This window comes from Nyctibius grandis, chromosome 5, assembly GCF_013368605.1.
Source record: "Nyctibius grandis isolate bNycGra1 chromosome 5, bNycGra1.pri, whole genome shotgun sequence".
In the NCBI taxonomy this organism is placed as follows: domain Eukaryota; kingdom Metazoa; phylum Chordata; class Aves; order Nyctibiiformes; family Nyctibiidae; genus Nyctibius; species Nyctibius grandis.
In genome coordinates, this window is record NC_090662.1 from 75,369,615 (window position 1) to 75,393,481 (window position 23,867).

At 47.7% G+C, this 23,867-nt stretch overlaps 1 protein-coding gene across 1 annotated transcript; it reads left to right on the forward strand.

The window, feature by feature from the left end:
• Positions 1–2,083: 2,083 nt before the first annotated feature.
• LOC137664062 (alpha-2-macroglobulin-like protein 1) lies at positions 2,084–23,867 on the forward strand. The gene is made up of 35 exons (XM_068401786.1): positions 2,084–2,142; positions 2,727–2,910; positions 3,947–4,109; positions 4,408–4,460; positions 5,366–5,383; positions 5,893–6,052; positions 6,673–6,757; positions 7,584–7,698; positions 8,016–8,130; positions 8,552–8,661; positions 9,141–9,308; positions 9,641–9,871; positions 10,283–10,346; positions 11,106–11,251; positions 12,063–12,212; positions 12,648–12,764; positions 13,331–13,478; positions 13,936–14,053; positions 15,349–15,574; positions 15,695–15,821; positions 16,110–16,231; positions 16,719–16,773; positions 17,464–17,547; positions 17,955–18,131; positions 18,314–18,395; positions 18,829–18,985; positions 19,179–19,253; positions 20,402–20,564; positions 21,206–21,423; positions 21,606–21,821; positions 22,315–22,439; positions 22,828–22,918; positions 23,343–23,411; positions 23,632–23,734; positions 23,806–23,867. The coding sequence occupies exons 1-35, from the start codon at positions 2,084–2,086 to the stop codon at positions 23,865–23,867; spliced, it is 4,356 nt and encodes a 1,451-aa protein (XP_068257887.1).

A 23,867-nucleotide genomic window follows, 5' to 3' on the forward strand; every position in this document is an offset into this window, starting at 1 on the left:
GGAGGGGTAGATCCCTTACTCCCCATGGGTCTCTTGGCTCAGCACTTCTATCAAAGACGCCTTCTCTGAGTCCATTTAGAGGAAGAAACTGCAGAACTGGAAACTGAGCACAGCCTTGCTGTGCTTTCTCTATTAGAGAGACTTTGTTCGAGTCTGTGGCACCTGTGCAGCTACCAGTTGCTGCCTTCAATGCAGAGCCTTCAAATGTACGTTCCCATGACCAAGAGCCAGGTTTGCTAAAGCCAAGCAAGGAACAGAGAATGCACCTGGGCAAACATGGTAGGAGGAGCATGGTGGGACAGGGTCAGAGAGATCTCTCCAGTGCTGGCCCTGGTGGGTGCAGCTCCTGTCAGAAGTCTGCCAGCAGCTGGACCTCTCTGGTTATGGTTTATTGATTTATGACAGATCTGGCTGGTGATTTCTGTAGGAAAATCTCAGGTTTTAGATAAAAATTTGTAAGTTTGCCTGCCTTTCTCAGTAACATGGCCTTCCTTCACAAAGAGACAAGAATGGGGAAAAGGCATCCATCAAAATAAGAAGTGTCTAGTCTTCCTTGCCTAGGAGCCTAACTGATTTAGACCAACTCAAAGATGATTTCTGAAATCAGTTGGGGTATCTGGTCTCTGGCTTGTTATCTCAATCAGTTGAGCAGTGAAATACTCACTTGAGACAAAGGCAATGCTGGCACTAACAGCTCCTGTGCATAATGTATAGCCCCCATGATGCATGCTTGTTCTAGAGTGGCCCAGTTATAGAGATAAAGTGGAGATCAGTCTTCCCAGCCCCATCTGGAAAAAGAGTATGGAGAGCCTTGGGAGCAGGGATCCCAAGTTAGCTGGAAATTTCAAGGCATCCTGGAACCTGGTTTTGCCAGACAAAGAGATCCCAACTGCCTGCTTAAGTAACACCATGCTGGGACGCATGTATGGAAAGCTTAGGCTGCATCAGTACTATTAAACAGCGCTGGGAAGTATTTCCAGGCACAGAACCGTAGCTGTCTGCATTGTTAGGACAGTCCCTGGTGCATTTCAGCCTGGGCTAACTAGTGCTGTCTCACACAAGTCTCAGATGTAGTTTGTGAGTTAATGCACTGTGTACTGCTCACAAGAGGCAGTTTACATGGTGACCGTGCTTTTCTGGATGCCTTTTCTCGAGACAATTGGCTGGTTAAACAGCACAATTGTCTACCCTTCTGTACAGGTTGTCATCAGTGCTAGAAAATGTCCCACATGTTTAATTTGTGAGTTTTAACCCGACCCTCAAGTTCAAAAACAGAACCAAAAGGCTGTATCCCTGTACCCTAGACCTTCCAGACCCAGACATGAAGTATGAGGAACAGGAACCAGTTCCTGAGGCCCCCTCCTTGCAGATGGTGCCATTGCTAATGGGTGTTGCAAGGAGCTGGTTGAGACCTCTGTTGGCCAGTACATATTTCCATTTCTCTCATTGTATGCAGGGAAGGAAAAGGCAAAGTCATTAGCTCATTAGTGGTTGCTGGCTGGTGGCAGTGTTGCTACAGTGCTTCCTTACACACATGCAAGGATTTGCTTCCATTCTCAAGCCAAACAGCCTAAGGAGATCCACATGCCCATAATCTGATCCAGAGCTACTGAGCCTCTGTCCCAAATAACAACACTGCCTGCTGCGTATTGGGTTGAGCTCTTGCTGCTGGCTGCACAGCAGCAATCCATCTCCAGCTGAAACAAAAGGACGCAAGTGACAAGTGATCAGGACCTGGCCTGGGTCACCGATCAGCAAAGTTCTCACTGTTTTTTTTTTTTCCATGAAAAGTCCATTTGGTCAGATGTCTCCATGGCAGCCTTGCAGGAGGCAATGTTCTGAACTGGTGGATGGCAGCCAAAGTGGCTGCTATTGGCTAAGGGGCACTTGGCACAGTACACCCATCCCTACTGCTGCCTGCGTATAATCTCAGGAGAGAGGAAGAGGTGGGGAGAGGCTGGCTCCTCCCCCCATCCCACCTCTTAATTTAGGCTGTGCTAGAAAGAAATTGCCCCCCTAAAAACAGCCTCAGTGATTTCAGAGGAAGAGGGCCATTGGAGACTGGGCAGCAAGAGCCCCCAAGATGAGGACAGCCATCCTCCTGAGCCTTCTGTTCCACATGGCAGCTGCTTTTCACCAACTGTGAGTGATGCTGAACTTCTGTTTGGTCTCTTTCATGAAGGCATCATTCTAGGTAGATGGACCACATTCCATGCTGTCAGCTCTCATGCTTCCTGCTGTATCACATCACCCCAAAGGGTAGCTGAGTCATGTACCTTGCCTCCTGTGTATTAGATGATTGACTCCTGTGAGTTAAAATACAAGCCACCTTTTTGGGGGGCTTCCAAGTCAGACCTTAGGCCCAGGGATGTTTGCTTCTCCAGTTGCCATACCAGCTCAAATCACTGGTGTCTAGACTGCAAAGTTATGAGGCCGCTTCTTCTGAAGATTGCAAGGGATGGTTTTGGGGAGTTCAGGAGATGACTGAAGTAAAGAGTTTGAAAAAGATTATAGGGCTGTACTTAAGCTAATCAAGCAGAAACTATTTCTCAAATTATCAGTGAAGCAATCACATTGCTGGGTTCACTGTTGCTTTTGAATATTTACTGCAGTCATGGCACATTGCTGAGGAATTCTGCAGTGGTGGGCCACTGCAGGGAAGCTATTTTGCATCTCTGAGCCCTCAACCTGATGCCACCCCTGATGTCTTCTTTCCCCTGCCTCAGACATTACCTGGTGGTGATCCCTGCAGATCTCCGCTACCCATCTACCCAAGTTGCCTGCCTCCATATCACCTGTTATGAAGCAAATCTTCAAGTCAGTCTGATCCTGGAGCGCTCTGGAGGGCGTGAGCTCTTAGTGCAAGAAACCATCCAGAAGGAGAAGACTTTCATGTGCACTAAGTTCTGGGTGAGCCACTGATTTTCCCTTCAGAAACTGTAATTCCCGTGTGTTACTCCCTAACCAGGGATGACATGTGCAGGGTCTACTTTGCCTTGGAGGGAACCTGCTAGGGAGGAGAGTGGATGGTGCCTAAGGATGTGTAGCCCAGCACAGTATCTGTTGGTCAGCACTGAATTCCCCTTCTGAATCTAATTTTTAACAAATGTAACTTCACTTTAAAATATACTACACTTCTGGATACATAAGAAGAACCCACCTGTTCCCTTCTCTTCCATCCCAGACCAGATGAAGCAGCTTTAGCTCTTCTTCGAAGGACTTGTGCAGCTCCACAGCTAAAGCTTGGGGAAATGGTGGTTTTCATGACACACTGCAGTTTCTGTAGGACTTGAAGTCAGGCAGCAATTCAGCTCTTAGGAGCTACTGAAGAGCAGTTGGATGGAAATGGATGTGCTTGTTATTTTTAAACAGCATCTTAGAGCTGATTCATTGTTGGTGAGAATTTAGCAAAGATCTAGGATAAGGCAGACATGCCTAAACAGTATCCCTCCTATTATACAGTATATTCGGTGCTGAGGCTGATGGAGTCTTTAGCTGCTGGAGTCAGGAAGACCCTCTGGTTGTCTTTTCTAATCTGGCTTTCTTACTTGTATATGCTGTGTAGTTCTGAAGGCCTAGCATGTGAGGCTGTGCTACAGCTTGACCTCTCTCCTTTGAATCTCTGCTACCAACTTCTGCCTTTCTGGCATGTGTCCATCTTCCTGACCAAGTCTGAAGACTCAGAGGTGTCATGCACCTGCTTGTCACGAGAGGCAAAATTCCTTAACCAGTGGGAAAAAAGGCAGATTTTGTGACATGCAGAGCCTCCTGCTGTCATGTAGTACAGAGTGAGATCTGGATGTGATCTGGATCCAGATATTAGAAGAGAGATCCTGGAACAGGTGAAGGGGAACTAGTTAGTTCTTCCACTTTACTCTCAATTCCTGCTCAGGGCCCCCAGAGGATTACCTGCGGGCTGCATGCTCTCCTCTCTCTGTCTGTATAGGTTGCACCTCCAGCTGATGGCACAGAGGAGATTGCCACTGTCAAAATGATCATCACAGGCGAAGAGGTCAGTATTGAGGAGAAGAAAAAGGTCCTGATCTGCAAGGCCAGCAGTGGTACCTTCATCCACACAGACAAACACATCTATCAACCAGGGCAGACAGGTGAGAGCTGCAAATGCAAGCAACTGTGGGCCCTAGGCTTTCTGCTGGTAACACCATATGGAAAGTCTGCAACTGCCTGAAATTCATGGACAGTCCTAGCAGAAGGCTTTGAGACAATGTCTTGTGGTGAAGTTGCAGGAGGCAGTAGGTCATTGTCCTTATCTTACATGTGGGAATGTCTGTGATGGATGTTATCACAAACGTGTAGAATGGAGACAGGAGCTGGGGAAACAGAGCAGGGGACTGTAGGGAAGGACTGAGTTCTGATAAATATATTCCCTGATTTCCTTGCCTTCAGTGAAATTTCGCATTGTGACTCTGGATGAGGAATTCATTGCACTCAACAATTCGGTAAGCCAGCCCTGGGGGGCTGTGGAAAAGGCTGCCTTGTTCCGTGTGTGAATCCTACTTCCTTTCTACCGTGCTCATCTTCCAAAGCTCCAACTTTTCCACATTCATCCCTGGGCCAGGCTTGATCAGTGTCCAGAGAATAGAAACTCAAGGAAAAGCTGGTAACTCAGGAAGATGGCAGAGGTGTACATGTCTCGTGCTTGTCTTGGTAAAATGGTCTTGCAAGCACAAGCATGTTGACGTACTGATTCCTGATGTGATGGTGTCATGTGGAGAGTGAATAGTTTGCAAGTCAGGTTTTCCTGGACATGTGGTGGGGAAAGGTGCTCTTAATCTGGCTTCTACAAGTTGGAACATGGGAAATTCTGATTAGACATTAGGACAAAATTTTTCTTTGCAACGATGATCAGATATTGAAACAGGTGCCCAGAGAAGGCATTTTCATCTGTGGAGATGTTCAAAACTCAGCTGAAGAAGGCAATGAGCAGTCTGCTCTAAGACATGCTTCAGCAGGGTGTTGGACTAGATGACCTCCAGAGGTTCCTTCCAAACTATGTGATCCTATATCTCTGTAACCCCCTTAAGACTGCAGCTGAGCCAGATCTAGGTCTGTTTGGGTAGTGAGTTTTCCTGATGGAGGACTCTGCCAGGAAGTCATTAGCAAGTGCTGGGTGGCCTCCAGATTGGCTTTTCCTTTCCCTTTCTCCAAACCTTAATGTAATGGACCCACTCGGTATTTTTCCTTTTTGGTGACCTTTGTTTTACTTTATATTGTTGTCAGCGCTCTAAATTTCCAAATCGCTAGTTGCACATCCTTCAGAGAGGGCTCTGCATCTGAAGTACCTTGTGTGTGTTGCTGGCATGTGTTTCTGACTTCTAATGTTTTTGCCTTCCCCCCGCTCCAGGTTTCCCTGTTTCTCCAGGTGAGTGATGCTGAAATCTAGTGTTACAGTAATGTTGACAGCAGCCATTTCACAGGGCTATTCATATTCAGTTCCTGGTAGATTTTACAGACCTCTGAGTGGAATAGTAGAACTTCAAGATTTCTTAAACTAACATACCCCTTACAGCTTCTTTTTAATTCACTTACTTGAGGCTGCACTCCCAGTTACTTCAGTAGAAATCTGAGTTGTCCAAGACTTGCAGGAGTATAGGCAGATCAACTTAGACCTTTTTATGAAAAAAGTTAGAACTGTGAAGGATCTTTCCTTGAGATCAGAATTTAGGTAAGTGTAGAAGGAGACTCAGATGCTGGGACTAGAATCTGAGCATTATATTGTCTTCAAAATTTCTTGACTATCCTATACCAAACCTCACTCCTTAGCTATAGAACCTGGTAGTCTGCAGCACTGAAATCCTGAAGGGTGATTTCGATGGGATGTGGATCAGTCAGATGCTGGAACAAATGCTTCTTCCTTTCTTGTGGGTGTAGGACCCTAAGAACAACCAGATAGAGCAGTGGCTGAATGTGGTTCCCCAAGACGGCATTGCAGATCTGTCTTTCCAGCTAAGTGATGAGCCTCTGCTGGGGACATATGTCATCAACGTAACCAGTGCGAAAGCGTATGGCAGCTTCTCCGTTGAGGACTATGGTATGAGCATGTGGGGGATATGTCTGAGCTGCAGAGAGGACCTTGCGCTCTTGATCCAGGAAGCTGGGTGTTTATTCCATGATAACCATCCTGGGAGCAAATGGGAAAAGTAATAACATCTGTCATAGAAAAGAATCTGAGCTGAGGGTCAGGAGAGAGAGACCGCTTTGGGACCTTGGGTCAGTGTGTGGGAGGAATGTTGTGCATGGCCCCAGATCTTTGACACAGCTGATTCCTGCAGATCTCTGTGTCAGACAAAACAATGTCATTTAGGATGGGCTTTTCCAGAGAGTATGAAGTCCAGTGCCATCCTGCTTCTCTTGCATCCTTGAATCTCTTTCATCATTAACTGTGTTGGGAGGCTAGGCTTCTATCAGTGCAAATAGCTGTCAGAAGTGCAGGGACGTGGACATGTTTGGGTTTTAGTTTGGGAAGGAGCAATCAACCAGGGACTACACACAAATCTGTTAAAAAAACAATGGAAATCTTCCCTTTTCCCCTCTCACCACCTTCCTTCTCCGTTTCCTGGTTCTTATCCCACCATAGTCTATCTTCATGTTAATTCCCTGGAAAGGCTGTCGCTGGCCAGTTTCCTACGGTTCTCTGTTTTTTCCTTCCAGTGCTGCCAAAATTTGAAGTGATCTTTGAGATACCAAATCAGATTTATGGACTAGATAAAACCTTCCCGCTCCGGGTATGTGGCAGGTGAGGATTGTGCTTGGAGGGATGGCCCTGTGTTAATTTCTGGCCTGATGAGCACAAGATGGCTAGGTAACCAAGAAGAGCTCAGGAGAAATTTACTACACTTCAGTTACAGGAGGCCAGAATCCTCCACGGCAGCTGTTTGCATCGTGATGCAACCCAAAACATTCCTGTAACTATCCTTCTGGTACTCTCATGCCCATTTTCTAAAAACACTTCACAAGTCTCTACACACGAAACCTGGGGGAACAATCTACCCTTTGACAAGCAGCCATTTGTGGGGCAAAACATGGCAGATGTTTATTGTTCATCTCCCCGCAGAGCAAACTTATGGGAAATGAAGGGAAGCTTTTCCAGATTATTCTCTAGCGGAAAACTAGAGAAAGGCAAAAAGGAATTGCCCCAGGTACAGTCCAAGGATAACGTGAGGGTTAACTGCCTCATGTAAAGGTGCTTTCTTAATGAAAGGCACTTTCTTAATCACCCATGCTTCTGCTCATAAGGTGATGTATGCCTTCAGCATATCCTGGGGTTAATGCAGGTGATGCTGATGTAAAGTGCAGAGCTCCATGCTGAGTCAGCACCTACAATGCTCTGGTTTCCCAGAATAGATTAGTTTGGCACTAATTATATCACAGAAGTCCTTAATCACTGCGGTGCCCTAGCCTGACTCTGCTTACTGGGTCAGGGCTCCTGGGCCTGCTGTATGGCTGTCATGCTTATGCTATATCGTGAATATCTGTGAATAAGTGGTCTCTGGGGCTCTGCAAAGCAAGCCCGCTGTTCTCTCACTGTGTGTGACTGCCTCTTCCTTTCCCTGCTCCCCCAGACACACCTATGGGAAAGGCGTCCAGGGGATGGTTCATGTGAGCCTTTGTCAGAAGATAGCCCCGTTCCTGCCCAGTGCTTCAAAACCTGATCTCTGTCAGGAATTCAACAAACAGGTGAGATGCTTAGCAGGAGCTGAGCCCTATTCAGAGACATTTGTGCTCAGCCCCAGGGTAAGGCAAGGCTGCTGGAGGCTTTAGCTGAAATAATAGTGATGTTACCCCGTGGTTTTGGCTGCTTGGCCCAGTGGTCTACTGGTGCCTTGTGACTGTGACTGGGTGTGCATCATGTGCCTGCTCTGCATCCTGGACTGCTATGTCAAAAGGCAAGCTCCCTGAGAGCAGGGATTTTGCGCTGCTGTTTCTGTGCCATTTGGGTAACTTCTAATGTAAGTGCCTTGCTCAGACCTTGTTTCCTCTCTCTGTACTTTCAGACAGACGAGACAGGTTGCTTCTTCACAAATGTGAGTCTGTCCTCCTTCAGTCGAGATTTTCAGTACTATCAGGACAGCATAGTTGCAGAGGCCTTGCTGGTGGAGGATGGCACAGGTAACTCTGGAAACATTTCTGGTGGCTGGCAAGAGGCCTGTGAAGATGCACTAACCTTACCAAGAACACTGGAGCCTTTCAGGCTAGCAAGGGCTTTGAGCTTTCTTAGCCTGTCGGGGCCTGCCATCTAACTTCACAGATAGAGACAGAGCCACCAGTTCCTGACGGCATGACACGCTCACTCTGAGTGCCTGCGGTCTCAGGTGGTGAAGCTTAGGGACCTCTCTAAGGGCTAGAAGTAAGTGGGAGGAAGACTAGATACACAGAGACCTGGGCAGATCATGTCCCTGGTATGAAATGTGTATGCAGATGAACGTGTGCATCAGTATTACCAGTGGGTCACTCTGCAGGGAAATTGCTGAGGGGTGCTTGGCTTCCTTGCTTCCCTCCCTTATGTTTCTGTCTCGCTGCTTTCATTCAGAGATACACGTCAATGCTTCCCACAAATTACTCATCTCCAGGACTGGTGGGATGGCCTTGTTTGAGGATGTGAATTCTTACTACCACACTGGAGAGATGTACAAGGGGAAGGTAATCCCTAGTTACAGTCCTTTGGAGGGGAGAGCATGAGCAATGCCTTCACAGCGACTGTTACCTAGCATCTTGTCTGACCTCACCTCCAGCCAGGGGCTTGGGAGGGGATGAATGACTCCCAGAGACAAAACTCTTGAATTGTCAAAAGTGAGAAAAACGCCTAAGACTGCCATTTGCCAAATAAGCCTTGAGTAGTAGCGGCTATGGGGATCCATATGTGGGGTGCAAACCCAAACACTTGGAATTTCAGCAACCGGGAGGCCTTCTGCTCTGAAGGGGTAGAGAGCATGAGGGTGAATGAATGTGGTAGTGCAAGTGATAATAGGAGGTGACCAGTAGCAGTTCTGATAATATTGTTGGTGACTGGAAGGGTGACCTTGCTTTCTTTGGAAATGTTGCTTCTGACTTGGAGAAGCAGGGGATTCTGTCTGCTGATTACACTCTTCTGCACTTCTCTTGCTCATCACGATGTTTAGATTAAAGTCATCAACTACCTAGGCAAGGCACTGAAGCACAAAAAAGTCCTCCTCGTAGTAAGCTGCGGTGAGCAGCAATTTAAGCACAAGTACATCACTGGGGACTCTGGGACAGCTTCATTTAGCCCGAACACAGCTGCTTGGAACAGCACCTCGACCTCCCTGGAGGTAAGTGAGGAAGGGTCTGTCTTGTTGACAGGGGTATGCATGCATCTCAGAGCTATTTACTGCCCCACAGACATCTCCCCCCTTCCTTCTTGAAGGACAGTAATTCAAACCTGAAACACCTCGGCATGTTCTGGATCTTGGCTCCCTCTGAGAGCTTATTCTGTGGATCCCAGTTGCTTTCCTTGTGAAGTCTCCACAAAGAGACCTTTGCTATGGTGTTGCTCAGACCCGATCTGAGCTTCTTACCAAGCTGCAGCTAGGGTGATTTGCAGCTGACTTGCTTAACTAGAGAAATTAACTGTGGGTTTGTTGTTTTTTTTTTGTCTCACCAGGCAAGTGTCCTGCATCAAGATTTGGATAAAGAGCCTGGGACAGCTGATTTGAGTTACCAGCGAGCCTCTCATTTCATACATCCATTCTACAGCACCAGCAGGAGTTTTCTCTCTATTGTCCGTGTGCTGGAAACTATTCCCTGTGGTAAAAAGCAGGCTGTCCAGGTGGACTTCAGAATTTACCAGGAGGACCTGGAACACGGGCCGAAGCGCGTCATTTTCTCCTACTTTGTGAGTTTCTGGGGAAGTGCTAGTGGGTCATGGCTCAAGGCACAAGATCAGCATCTCCTACAGACTCAAGCTTGATATTTGATAGATTTGGCTCAGCCCAGGACAGGTCGCTCATCCAGCCATCATGGGGCTGGATCCTGGTTTTGATCCTGGAGCTGCAGTAATAACAAGAAAGGCAGCACCTTTCTTTTGGGCTCTGCACAGGTGCAGGGCAGAGCAGGTATTGGCCTTACTTATTCTCACCGAAGTCTCTTGATCCCCTGAGCTCTTCCTGCTACCTGAGAGCGAGTAAAGCTCATATCCCTCCCTCTGCCCCCATTTAATCTCCAATTTCAGGTTTGCTTTGATCTGCACAGTGGTCTCAAAGACTATGTAACTGGCATTCCCTTCCCTTTCTGTGTTCTTCCTTAGGTCACAGGGAAAAGAGGGATAGTCCATGCAGGTCAGAAGACTGTTTGGGTTGGGCTGCCGAGAAGTAAGTGCACTCCCCTGTTTCACGTCTAGCAAGCACTCGGTGGTCTGTGGCATCCTGTCTTATTTGGATATATGACATAAGCCTCTTCACAATTTAGAGCTGGCACACAGTGTGCCTTTTCAGCTTTCATGTTTCCTTTACCCTCCTGCTTGGTACCAAGAGAACAATACTCAGCACTTCCTAGCCCATAGGCTCATCCCCTGTTTTCGTCGTTTTCAAAGAAGTCTCCTTTTGCTGCCCCTGCAAGTGGCATGGAACTATAGCCTTACCCTCTATCAAATCTCTCCTGCTTTAATTTGTAATTGTGTCTAAAAATAATCTTTGAGTAGTCAGGATGCCACAGCTTATCATTTTGATGGGTGTTGACTCACTGTTGTCTACTTCTCCAGTTCTTTTTTTTTACAGCCTAAATTATAGGTGCTTTGGGACAAAGGTCTTTGTGATAGGATGGGAAATGTTTGGTGATGGGATGCTTTGAAAAGTATCTGAGACTCTCACTCTTTGTGGAGCTAAGCTTGAACTCCGAAGAGCTGTTTTATCTCCTTGAGGCAATGAGCAGAACCAGGAAGAGTCTTTTGCTGGTCTTGAACACCAGATTCAGAAATGTGCTGATTGTTTCAGTGGTCTCCAGAAATGTCCTTGGTCCTGAAAGATCTGAGGAAAGGAATTAAACAGGCACACGCAGAATGGCAAAAGCTCATCAGAGTCCATTTTCACTACCAAATCCGCTTTCTCCTCTTCCCTCTCTCCTCCATCTAGTGCTGAAAGGCTTCTTCTCCATCCCCCTTACCTTCAGCTTGATGTCTGCCCCAGCTCCAAGACTTGTTGTTTATGTTATCTTCCCTAATGGAAAAATCATCGCTGATTCTGCCATCTTCAGTGTCTCCATGTGTTTCAGAAATAAGGTAGGATTTGTGTCTGAGGCCATTACTAAAAAGACATTGAGAATTGCTGTGTCTATCTATCTCCATAGACTTGTACAGCAACTGCAACCCAGTAGGATCACAGACCAGGACAGGTTATTAGTGTGATTCCCAGGAGAGCTCAAGGCTGCTCTGCTGCTGCAGCAGACACTTAGGCTTGTTAGTATGTGGTGTTGGGAAGGCAGCTGAATAGTGGGCGATGGAAGAAGTGGATTTTACTGGCCATCCAAAAAGGGCTGAGCGCTTGTGGTCACTGTGACATCCATGGGAATCTGCTTTCTTGGCTGTGTCTTGCACTCCAAAGATGAACTTTTGAGGACTGGCATAACCCCTGTTCCACAGCTGTTTATCTGCCATGGACAGCCAGATTCAAGCAAGAATAGGAAGTGCTTCAGGAAACTGAGACCAACCCCACAAAGAGCCTGGAGATAAGGAATAGGCTTATTTTTGATATGGGGCTTCAAAAAGAGCAGAAAGACAGCTGTGTGAGGTGTGTGATCATGGCTGGCTGGTTTGCTGAGTAAACAGAGCACTGTGTTCTGACACAGGAATGTCTCCAGTACTGTGAGCTGCACACACTGATGGTTCCCCCTCTGCCATCTTTTCTGTTAGAACCTCAATGTGATGTTTTTTTAAATACCTTCTGGGGGTCCTTGGGGGATTCCTTGGGTTTCCATCCAAGGCAAGTCCTTGGAAACTCTTCATGTAGGTCCCTCCCCTGCTGAGGAAGTGGTATGGTGGCCAGCAGCAGCAGCAATGTCACTCACCTATTGCCTTCGTTCCTCCCATCCAGGTGGAGCTGGGCTTCTCAACGCCCCAGACCCTTCCTGATACAGAGGTTGGTCTCCACCTGCTGGCAGCTCCTGGGTCCACGTGTGCTGTCTGGGCTGTGGATCAGAGTATCCTTTTGCTGAAGCCAGGAAAAGAGCTCAGCAGCTCCTTGGTGAGTGAGCCTGCTCCAACTTCTTCCCTTCCCTTGTACTGACATGAAGAGGGAGGGAGACAGACAGACAGGCCATTGCATCTGTGCAGAGCTTATCTCCCAAGGAACTCAAAGCACTGCCCAGAAGGATCGGCAGCCCTCTCAGTGTGGCATGGGTAATGATTAGGAGGCATGCATTAAGAAAGAGGTTGAACATCACTCAGTGCACTGGTGGTAAATGAGCTTCTGTTGTTCTGTCTCGTGTTCAGTTCAGCAGGTTGTGCTGGCTCTGTCAGAGGACAGCTGGGGAAGAATGACAGTGAGCCTGGGCTTTCTGGCATGCATTCATGCACAGTAGCCAGGAGCAATTCAAACAGGCCTTGGATGTATGACAGGAAGGGAATGACAGGTTTTATTTGTGCTATTTTTTTTTTTTGCTTTTTCTTGCTTTCCCAGATCTACGGGCTGTTCCCATCTGTTTATAACCCCAGGTATCCTCGCCAAGTGTCTGAAGATGATCATTCTTGCGGGTTCCCAAATTCTGATGAGCCTGATGTGTTTGCAGCATTCAGGGTAAAAATGGTTGATTTGATGGGTTGGGATAATTCATGAATTAATGGAAGTCTGGCCCCCTGACTTTGCCAATATCCTAGGAATGCTGTCACAGACAGGACAGGGAACAGGTCCAAATTAGGCCCTTGTAACTCGTTTGTTATTTGAATAAGTGACTTGAAATTGTTGACCAAGAAGAAATTGTTGTGTGGTTACTGCACTTTGGTTGTGTGATTTATGATGCCAAGGATGATTGGTTACTTTAATTGGATTTCACATAGTATGTTTCATCTCCATAGCATGAGCAATTGCACTCTGTAGGCTGAGAAGGCATAGTACCTAAATGACCATGTGTTTGAAAATGAATAAATTTGGCTGACTCGGGCCAGATGAATTAGCTCAGAAGACCTTGTTTGCCCATTGCTGAGGATCTGAATAATTCCCTCTTAAAATGAAGCAAAGGAATACTCTGCCAAGCCAGGGAACCGCCACATTCCCACTGTGTGAGGGAACAAGAAGGCACAGGGTAGAGAGCAGAGAGGAGAGGACAAGCTTCTGGTGCATCAGTTCTTTTTTTTTTCCTACAGGAAATGGGGTTGAAAATTATGTCCAACACCAGTATTAGGAAACCCAGAGCGTGTCCAACCACTCCATCAACAACTATGCTGCAGGAAACAGCAATGTTTACTTCCAGGCCCATGTTGACATTTGCCCAGCCTCATAAAGCATATAAGAGTAAGCATTTGCCAACTGTTTCTTCTTACATGGGATGCTCAGTCTTTCAAGTGAAAGCAATCCTGGATTTGAGCTAGGAGATAGTACTTGATGTAGTTGCAAATGGAGGAGTTAGTGTTCCCTGGCTCTAAACCTGTTGTGCTAGTGTGAGGCTGCCTGGGGCTCACAGCTTCTGGCTCTGAAATGTTAGTGAGCTGTCTGGATCCCAAATCTTATCTCTGAGGTGAGGGAATGGTTGCCCTTCCCTTGGTGCCTACAAATGCAAATAAGGCCCACAGCACCTCTGTTGTTTGAAATGAGGCAAGACATTTTAAAATTTGGGATAGCACCTTCTGTTCCAGTGCCACGCTTCCCAAGAGCTGACTGGATAACCTGAAGCCTGAGCTGGGCTGGAGCCCCTCTGCTCTAAACCAGGGCCTGAGGACCCCTGTGGTGACTGGGTCTTTGTTATTGCCAGCAGAGCAGCTGACAACATCTACCTATCAGCCCACTATGTTTTCACCTGTTTCTTCAGCTGAAGAGAAAGTACACAAGCATTTCCTCAAAACCTGGATATGGGATTTGTATTCTGTGGGGTGAGTGAACTGAGCAGTGGGGATCTAGCCTGGGTGGCTTGGTGTGACTGGGAATGTCAGCAGATACAACTGGGTTTAGATCATAAGCTGCTGAGGAAGATGTCTAAGGACATATGTCATGGGGCTCATACCTCTCAGGCCATTTCTCATCGGAGCTGATGTCTGCATCGAATACATTTTCCAGTATTAGATGATCATGCAGAAGTATTGTCCATCCATGGGAGGTGGCTGGCATGGGAAGATAGGAAAGCAGGTTCAGTGCAGCAAAACAGCTTGGTTTACTGCCTGTACTCTGCTTGTGGTAGCCCTGTGGGCCAGCACTTCCCAAACTGTGCTCACAGAATGTATCCAGGGATGCAGGGCAAGTTGATGTCCACAGAAGTCCTTCACAGGACTGGGAGTTGTGTTCTGTGAGAAAGGCTCAGTGAGTACACAGGGTCTGCTAGGGAGCTTTTTGGAGATTTTCCATCTCTGACTTTAAGAATTTCTTGTCTGGTGTCTGGAGACTGGAGTCTGCTCAGGCTAGATGCCCCCATATCTGCTCTCTCCCACCTCCACTGTCCTTCCAGCTATATCCATCTCTTCACTCCCTAGCAGCAGATATCTCCTATGTGATTTATCCACCAGCCTGATCTGAGCAACCAAAGGTCTTGATGTTGTATGTGTTGCCTTCCTGTACATGCCTGTCAAAAGTGAATGTCTCCAGTTATTGGAGTCAATATCATTAGCTTTAGCTAGGGTTGTTTTTATGTCTGCTGTGGTAGCAGCTACAGAACAGTCTGCTGCTCTCAGAAGTTGTGATGTGGGCACAAGCCAAGTCTCTGCCCTGTCTTCATGTTGGACTTCAAGCTGTCATTGTCTCACAGGAAGGTGAATGGCTGGATCTGTCTCTTCTGCTAAGTTCTACTGATGTTGAGCCAGTCTTGTTGCTCTTCTGGTGTCTGTTTCTCCATCCCTAGGCCAAGAAGGATAAAACTGATGACATCTGTAAAGCATTTTTAGGTGTGCAAAGGGCAAGCACTGTCTGAGAAAAGCACTGAGTGTGATTGATGGCATCTTGCAGCCATGTAGCCTATTGTCAAAAATGTTCTCTTGATATAAGCATCTGAAGCAGGGGTCCCTGCTTCTACAACGACCTACTTGTAACCCTACAAGGGCTACAAGTTCAGCAGAGGTTAGGGGTTAGACTGAGGTTAGGGGATGGGGTGCACTGGAGAAAACAGTGCAGAGCAGGTCACCTAGTGCTGTGTACAGCAAGGTTCAGTTAAATGCTTCTGTTGCTGTCTACTTCTCAGTCCCAGTGGGAGCAAGAATGTCACTGTCAGTGTGCCTAACACCATCACAGAATGGAAAGCAGGGATGTTCTGCACAGGACGTAATGGCTTTGGACTTGCTCCAATCTCCAGTCTGCTTGTTTTCAAGCCCTTTCTCGTGGAGCTCACCCTGCCATCTTCTGTGATCCAGGGTGAGACGTTCATCTTGAAGGCCACGGTTTTCAACTACCTGCAGCAATGCATGAAGGTAGGTGAGCCCTGACAGGCTCTCCAAGAAAAGCAGGGTAGGGATAGGTAGGAGATGGCTGAAATCTGTGGCATGTGATGTTTATCTTGATATCACCTGCCATCCCTGCTGCCCCTTCAGATCCAAGTGACCCTGGAGGAGTTCGCACACTTCCAGCTGAAGCCATGCAAAGGCTGTGTCTACAGCAGCTGCTTATGTGCTGATGAAGCTAAGACCTTTCAGTGGAGTGTCACAGCTGAGCAACTGGGTGAGAAGAATGGGGAGGTGGGGTGGTGGAACTGGGAAGGGATGGGACCAAGGTGGAGATGTTTTGTAAGAGATGACATGGCGTGAGGAGTTGTTTGCCCTGTTAACAAGAGAGTACTTGTTTGCATTCATCCTAGGGTCGTGATTACTCATAAGTCTGTGCTAGAAGGTACAGAATTATATAGGGCTCTGATCCAATTTTTTGTTGTCAACGAGTGACTTCTATTGTATTAATGGGAAGTGCTTCCTCAGCAGATTTTTTATGCACCTAAATGTGTGTTATTTTCAGGGCTGATGAACATCACCCTCAGTACAGAGGCTGTGGCCACTGAAGAGCTCTGTGGCGAAGAGACACCATTTGTCCCAAACCAAGGACAGAAAGACACGATCACTAAACTCCTCCTAGTTCGGGTCAGACAAGCTCTTCTCTTACTTAGACCTAAAAGTGGGCTTTGTGCCATTCCCAGATTTTGTGCAGGTTAATTTTGGGAGTTACTTCTTGCTATTAAAGGTGTGTAATTAGAATCTCAGGGCCTGAGCTGGGCCCAACCATGAGAGCTGATGGATGTGGGAGGTAGAGGGGTATTCTTTACTTCATACAATGGAAAAGTTTAAATATGTGCACTCTTTTATGTCCTTGCTCCTGAGCTGTTTGCTGAATCTTACAGCATCAGTTTCACAGACATTCGGAAGTTATGATATTCTGAAAATGCATGCTGTTTTCTTATCTGAAACGAAAATTATTGACAGTAATTTACATTTTTATGTGATAATGATGTTACTCCGGCTGACTCTCCAGCCTGAACCAGGATTTTGTCCATATCTATTTCTAATCCACTTGTAATCGTGTTTCTCTCCTGTGTGCTCATTACAATCCTACTTTTATGTGCTCCAACAGCCAGAGGGAGTGTTGGTAGAAAAGGCTCACAGCTCCATCCTGTGTCCCAAAAAAGGTAGAGAGATTGTTTTCTTCTTTCAGCCTGCTCATCCTTCCCTTCCTGCCTAACCACCTCCTGGGTCTTTCCACTTGTTGAAGTATTTTCTCTGTCAACATGACCAAGCTACAGAAACATACTCTAATTGTGGTGCCAGCTATAGCTTCCCCTGGGTAAGGATGTGGAGAGGTCCAGTCTTTTGGCATCAACATCCCTGATGCTAATGTGATAGCTTGAGGCCTTTTTCACCTGTGGTAATAAAACCAGACTACTGAACACGGAGAGGCTGGAGGACGTGACTTAGGATTGCTGCTCCCATCTTAAATTTTATGGGGTATGACGGGGCCCTTAGCAGATTTTGAGAGCATGGGGTGCATTTCATTTTGCATACCTGCAAATGAAATCTGAAATGAGATGTAGTAACTTACGTAAAGAAAAGCAGGAACGTGGCTTTGACCACAGAGGGTTTCCAGGAGAAGATCCTCTCAACGTCTTTAGAAGGAAGGCTGTTAGGATAGCGCAGTCACAATGAGGTTGATGGAGGGAGTTGAGGGTGGAATGGGACAGGGTTTTTGAGGTGATCTGTGACAGGAGAATGGGGTGTTAGCACAGAACAGTCTTGAACAGTCTCTGGGGATTTTGAAGGCTGTTTTCATGAGAATCTTTTTCTTTTTGTCCTCCCCACACACCTTACCCTGCTGGTGTCAGGGAATCCAGCACAGGAGTCTGTGTCCCTGATGTTGCCTCTAAATGTGGTCAAAGGTTCAGTCAGAGCCACCGTCTCAGTCACTGGTAAGGAATTCAGCTATGATAATACCTTTCCAAATCTCATATCTCTGAGTTTAGACCTAGGAAAGCCCAAACCCAGAACCCCACCCACCCTTTCTGAGGTTTTTGAGGCTCCCCTGCCTTGTTCTTCCCATGTGTGTGGCTGTGTTTCCTGGTTCCAGATAACCCAAAACGCTCAGGAAGGCAGAGGGTGTTCTGTTTAAGCACTTCTCCTGCCAGGATGGGAATGTACACAGCCCATATGGAAGGCACAGTGGAATTGATAAGCTGGCTGGACAGAGGTGCCCCCACAGTGCTGTGCTAGGGCTGTCTTGCCTGGTGCACTGCTGGAAACGGGTCACAGGTAGAAGAAGGTGAATCCCCAAACCTCTTGCCCAGGAGGTGGTCAGGGTGCCTATGCTCTGTTCCAGGTGACCTCATGGGGATGGCACTGCAGAACCTGGACCACCTGGTGCAGATACCCCATGGCTGTGGGGAGCAGAACATGGTGCTGTTTGCCCCCATTATCTATATGCTGCAGTACCTGGAGAAGACGAGGCAGCTGACCCCTGAGATCAAGGAGAGGGCAACAGGATTTCTGCGCAGTGGCAAGTACAACAGACCCACCTTGCTCCTCTGCCTCCCTCTGTGTCCAACCTGCCAATGGTTGCCTACTCCCCTTCCCCCCTGAGCACTCAAGCATGTATAACATTAACACCACCCCACTCCCTGCCCAGTGATCTCACTGCAAATACCATTCTGAGCACTAATGTCCTATCCTGCTTCCCAGGGTACCAGATACAGCTACAGTATCAACACCCTGATGGTTCCTACAGTGAATTTGGTACCAAGGATGAGTATGGTAATACTTGGTAAGCACTGGGCTCTCTCCCTGCTGTCTACCTGCTGTCTGACAGCCTAGAGTTGGGCAGATTTCTGCTTCCAACATTGAATTGTTTCTGTCCTATTGGACCCAAAGTGTTCCAGACACTTGTGGGCTAGGTCATCCCAGGGGTTCTTGGGATGAACTGTCCTTGGACCAGCAAATAAGGAATAGCAGAACAATAGGTGAGGAGAGACCCACGAGTTTCAAACTCTGTCCTTGGACCAGCAAATAAGGAATAGCAGAACAATAGGTGAGGAGAGACCCACGAGTTTCAAACTCCCATTTTTTTTTTCTTTTTCCTCAACTTCTGCTTAGATTAATTCTTTCCACTCATTCTTCCCCTTGTCTCATTCACTCCATCTCTTTCTGCTTCTCTCTTCCCTCTTTCATGCCTTTTTTTCGGTTCTCTCCCCAACCAGGCTCACTGCATTTGTGGTTAAATGCTTTGTCCAAGCCAAGCCATACATTTTCCTGGACAACAGGACCATCCAAGCTGCTCTCACCTGGCTGGAGTTCCACCAGCTTCCCAACGGTTGCTTCAGAAATGTGGGCCAACTTTTCCATGCAGCCATGAAGGTAGGAGCCAGAGCACCTTGAAGGACAACTCAAAGCAGTTCTTGCTGAGTGTACTGGTAATTGTTTAGTTCACTATCCTGTATTGTTCTTTCTTGCGTGGTAAAAAACAGGGATAGGTGGAAACTTTACTGAAAAGCTTCAGGTCTTTGTGTATTAACTTTCCCAGCTTTTTGGATGTTTATGCTTTTTGTAGGGAGGTGTGGATGGGGAAGTCCCCTTGGCTGCCTACATCACTGCTGCATATTTGGAGGCAGGAGAGAGACCAGAGGTAAATACTGGGATTCTTTGCCATGCTCTTGCCTTAAGATCTGAATTTTGAAGAGCTTAGGGGTGTCACTGAGGCAGGCAACAAAGTGTCTTGGAGAGGCTGTGGACAAAGTAATAGGGTGGGGGAGGAAGAACTTATAACTTCTCAGGAAAAAAGCCTCAACTATCCCTCGAGGAGGACATCACTGGCAGAGGAGAAGGTGCGGTTAGACTACAGGGAGCCATTGGAGTCCATGGGTAGATATTACGCCCATTTCCCAGGCTTTGGCTGCTCATTCCATTTAGTCTGGAGAAGAGAAGACTGAGAGGGGATCTGATTAATGTGTATAAATATATGAGGGCTGGGTGTCAAGAGGAAAGGGGCAACCTCTTTTCACTTGTGCCCTGCGATAGGACAAGGGGCAATGGATGCAAGCTAGAGCACAGAAGTTCAACCTCAATATGAGGAAGAACTTCTTTACTGTAAGGGTGACAGAGCACTGGAACAGGCTCCCCAGAGAGGTTGTGGAGTCTCCTTCTCTGGAGACTTTCAAGACCCGTTTGGATGCATTCCTGTGTAACCTGCCCTAGATTGGTCCTGCTCTGGCAGGGGGGTTGAACTCGATGATCTCCAGAGGACCCTTCCAACCCCTAACATTCTATGATTCAATGATTCCTGCTTCCCCCTCCCATCTTCTCACCCCCTTGCTACCCTTTGTACTGTACACAGCTGAGAGCTAGTGGTGAGTTGTTAGGGAGGAGAGGTTGGTGTAGCTGCTCCCACAGTCAAGTAAATAGCCATAATGACACTTTTAATGTGTTTTAGCTTCCCAGAAAGTGGAAGTCTTGGAAAGGAGTGCTATAGGGAGATACATGTTGTGAAGTAGGGCAGTTGAAATTGCACACCTAAGTAATAACAAGAGGGAATTCTTACAAGTGCTAAAGATCATAACTAATTACTCTGTGGCACTGGCAGTTAAAAAAATATAGTCAACTTGATGGAGAAATGCTATTGCTATAGACTTTGAGAAGCAGAGACACCTGGGGGAATGTATGGGGTGCTTTCTGTGCCGGCATGTGCTAATGCATCCTTCTGCTTGTGTACCTCAGTGTTTGCCTGCCTCACGTGTGATTGTGTGTGACCAACACGCATGTAACTCTTCTCTGTAGAGTACAGTGGTGCGCAAGGCTCTGGGCTGCATCGCTCCTTCCCTTCCCAAACCTGCCAGCACTTACACGCAGGCCCTGCTGGCCTACACCTTTGCCCTGGCTAAGGACTCTCAACGCACGCAGGAGCTACTTGATATGCTTGATCAAAAGGCAATCAGAGCAGGTATGGGAACCTCAGTGCCAGGTGAACATCAGAGAAGGGACACGTGACCTTTCTGACCCTTTGGTTACTTGCAGCCTGGAAGGACCTTATCCTTTAAGTCCTTCACTAGAGTTCTTAGACAGCCAGTCTACAAACTCCAGGTATGTGCTGGCAATACTGTGGTGTGGGTGCTGTTCTCCTTCAAATCTCTCATCCTTTTCTGGTAGCTAAAGAGGAGGTTAGGATCTCAGAGAGGTGGGCTTTCTTATGCAGGACTGCAAAGTGCCAGAGAGGGAAGCGAGATGGCAAGCTGCCCCGTTTCTTGTTAGTCCCTGACTCTCAGGACGGACTAGTGGGTAGCTAGCTAGTTTCAGGTAACCTGAACCTGCACCTGGTAAACAGGACGATGGAGAAGTTGGATGTCTGGGAGGTACTGTGTATGCAGATTATTGGCATATTGTTTTTTGTATATCACCTTGGTGTGTAATATGGAGTGTTGGGTATTGCAAAATACGTGGGACTGCAGTTCACCCAGTGATGTGGTGACCCAGCCAAGAGGTATTTACTTGATGGTCTTTGCAGACACAAGCCACTGTGCCTCCTAGGCCTCAGGATTTATTTCCTGACAACCCTCAGTGTCATCTACTCCCTTCCTTTCCCAGGTGGGCATATCCACTGGAGTCAGACCTCGTCCAAGCCCAGATTCAGCACCAGCCCTTGGTCACAGCCATTGTCTGTGGATGTGGAGTTGACAGCCTATGTCCTCCTGGCCCTGCTCTCCAAGCCAAATGTCACAGGGTCTGATCTCACCACAGCTTCTGGCATCGTGGCCTGGCTCACCAGCCAGCAGAATGCCTATGGAGGGTTTGCCTCAACACAGGTAACTCGTGGCCGAGGAAGGGGATGTTCTTTGAGAAAGAACCTCTGCACAATCTATGCAAAATTTATGCAAGTGTGAACGCTTTGAGGAGAGGAGCCCTTGTATATGGAGGCCCTCAGGACAGCAAGTTCAAGCATCTTTGGATCTCAGAGCTGCAAATGTAATTATTTCTTCCTTTTCAGGACACAGTAGTCGCCTTGCAGGCCTTGGCTGAGTATGCAGCGCTGACATACAGCACAAAAGGGGATGCAGAAGTGAGGGTGAGGTCCCAGAGAGGCTTTTGGAGGAAGTTCCAAGTCTCCTACCAGAACCGGCTATTGGTGCAGGAGGCAGCATTGACAGAAGTCCCAGGAAAGTTCTCGGTGCAAGCCCATGGCAGCTGTTGTGTCTTTACCCGGGTAGGTTCCCACAGACCCTGCTGTGGCAACCCTCTGCTCATCATCTTATCAAAAGCAGAAGTCTCCATTGCAGGTCTATGCAAGGAGATGTGCATTAGCTGGGCTTTAATCCCAGCCTGTTGCCAATGCAGTAAACCTGTGTGTAGGAGACTCAGAGACAGAACGTGCCTGAATGTGAGGACAGTGATGCTTCCATGGCTGTTAGGGTATTGGAGGATGGAAGTGTTGTATAGTGGTCCCACTGCTGTGCTCCTGACTTGCACAGTCTCAAGGGGAAGGGTGAGAAGGAGCCCCAGCTGGAAGGATCATGGAAGGTTTCCAATCTGAGTGACCTTTGGGTATTGGGATGAGTGTGCTCACTGTGTACGGCTTATCCAGTCACTGTCTGGGGCCGTATCTGTAGGATTAGAGTAGTCAGTGAAAAAAAAGGTATGATGGATGATATTGAACTAATTATCCATATCTTATTCAGTTTTTTTGTCTCTCCCTGCAGGTGGTGCTGAGGTACAACACGCCCTCCCCACAGGTCTCCACATCCTTTGCCTTGCGAGTGAGAACCGAGCCAGTCAATTGCACCGAGGATGATGCCCATTCTGTTACTGTCTATGTCAATGTCAGGTGACTCTAAAGACAGGGCTCCACTTGGGAAGGAAAGCCGGGCATAGCTGGAGAGCTGAGGGGTGCTTCTTGGCTGCAGTGAAGGCATCAGGCAGTTTCAGCAGAAGGTCTAAATGGAAGATGGAGAAGGAAAGATAGAAGTGTCTCTGGGGAAGGATAAATGTTTCTCAGGGCTTTTGTTCTTGCTAGGGAGAGGAGTGCAAGCAGTCACCTCAGATTGGGCATGCTCAGAGCACTGCAGCCATCATCTGCCCCCTGTGAGAGGGAGCAGTGACTGCCTTGGCCCTGGTCCTGGCTGCGCTGCCTAGCTCAGGGTCCTGCACATAGGGTGTGGTGGTGGGAGGAAGGGGGAGCTGGGAGAGACTCTCTTTTCGATCTTCTCCCCCAGGTACACTGGGAAGAGATACACCTCCAACATGGTGATTGTGGAGGTGTCCCTATTGTCTGGATTTGTCCTGGCTCCAGGATCCGGGATGTCTGTAAGAAGCCTGGAACTGGGATGGTGATGTGGTGTCAGTGGGACTGTCCATGCCCAAGAAGAGGGGGAGGTTGCATAGGAAGGTGTTGCCTGTCTCTCTCTTGAGCAATCTTACCATCCCTTCCCCTCTGCCACACAACAAACATGAACACATACTGTTGGCTTTCTCTTTGTGCCTTGAGGATGGCGTCAATTAGATCAGCATATCCTTGACAGCTAAGTAGCCTAGGTTCTTGTCCTTGGATTTTGCAGGAGCTGAGTGGCCCTGCAGGGAGATCAGCCTGAAGGGCTAAGAGCCCAAAATAAGTTTGGAAGCGAGTCAATGAGAACTTGCCCACTCAAGCTTAGATAAACCTTGTTGGGATGTCTCACACTTGCTTTTCAAAAGACTCAACTAAATTGCTTCTTCTGCTCTCCTGCCCTAGCTGCAGCATTGGCACCCTGCGAGACGAACTGAGAAAACACAAGGAGGTGTTGCCATCTACTTGGACAAGGTGTGTGTGCGCTACTAGAGAAGCTGCAGGAGTGGAGGACAGTGGCAGGATTGTGTGGGGAATCCAGAGCTTGGGCTAGCAGAGCAGGATATTCAAGATTCATCTTGAAGTGCTGCCTTTGACTCCACAGAGTTGTTATTGCCTATCAGTAGGATCAAATTTAGATGAGGAATAGAAAGAAGAGCTCATATGTGAACTGCCGTTTGCTCTTCTTCCCCAGCTGAGCCATAAGTCTGAGACATATGTCCTGCATCTGGAGCAGGAGGTTGGGGTGACCAACCTGAAGCCAGGCCATGTCAGAGTCTATGACTACTACCATCCAGGTGAGTGTGGAACCATGGGGTGCCAGGGCTCTCTGGATGTTTGCACTTGACTCTGTGCAAGGATAACTTAGGTCTCTCCTGTCCTGTTGCAGAAGAGCAGGCCCTGGCTGATTATAATGTCTTCTGCACCTGA

What these genes read in the sequence shown, in the direction of transcription:
- LOC137664062 (XM_068401786.1), top strand. Translation starts at nt 2,084, where the DNA reads ATGAGGACAGCCATCCTCCTGAGCCTTCTGTTCCACATGGCAGCTGCT. An exon ending in CATCCTGTGTCCCAAAAAAG is followed by an intron (nt 16,774 to 17,463) that starts GTAGAGAGATTG and finishes TGCTGGTGTCAG; the next exon opens with GGAATCCAGCACAGGAGTCT. An exon ending in ACTGTCTATGTCAATGTCAG is followed by an intron (nt 22,440 to 22,827) that starts GTGACTCTAAAG and finishes CTTCTCCCCCAG; the next exon opens with GTACACTGGGAAGAGATACA.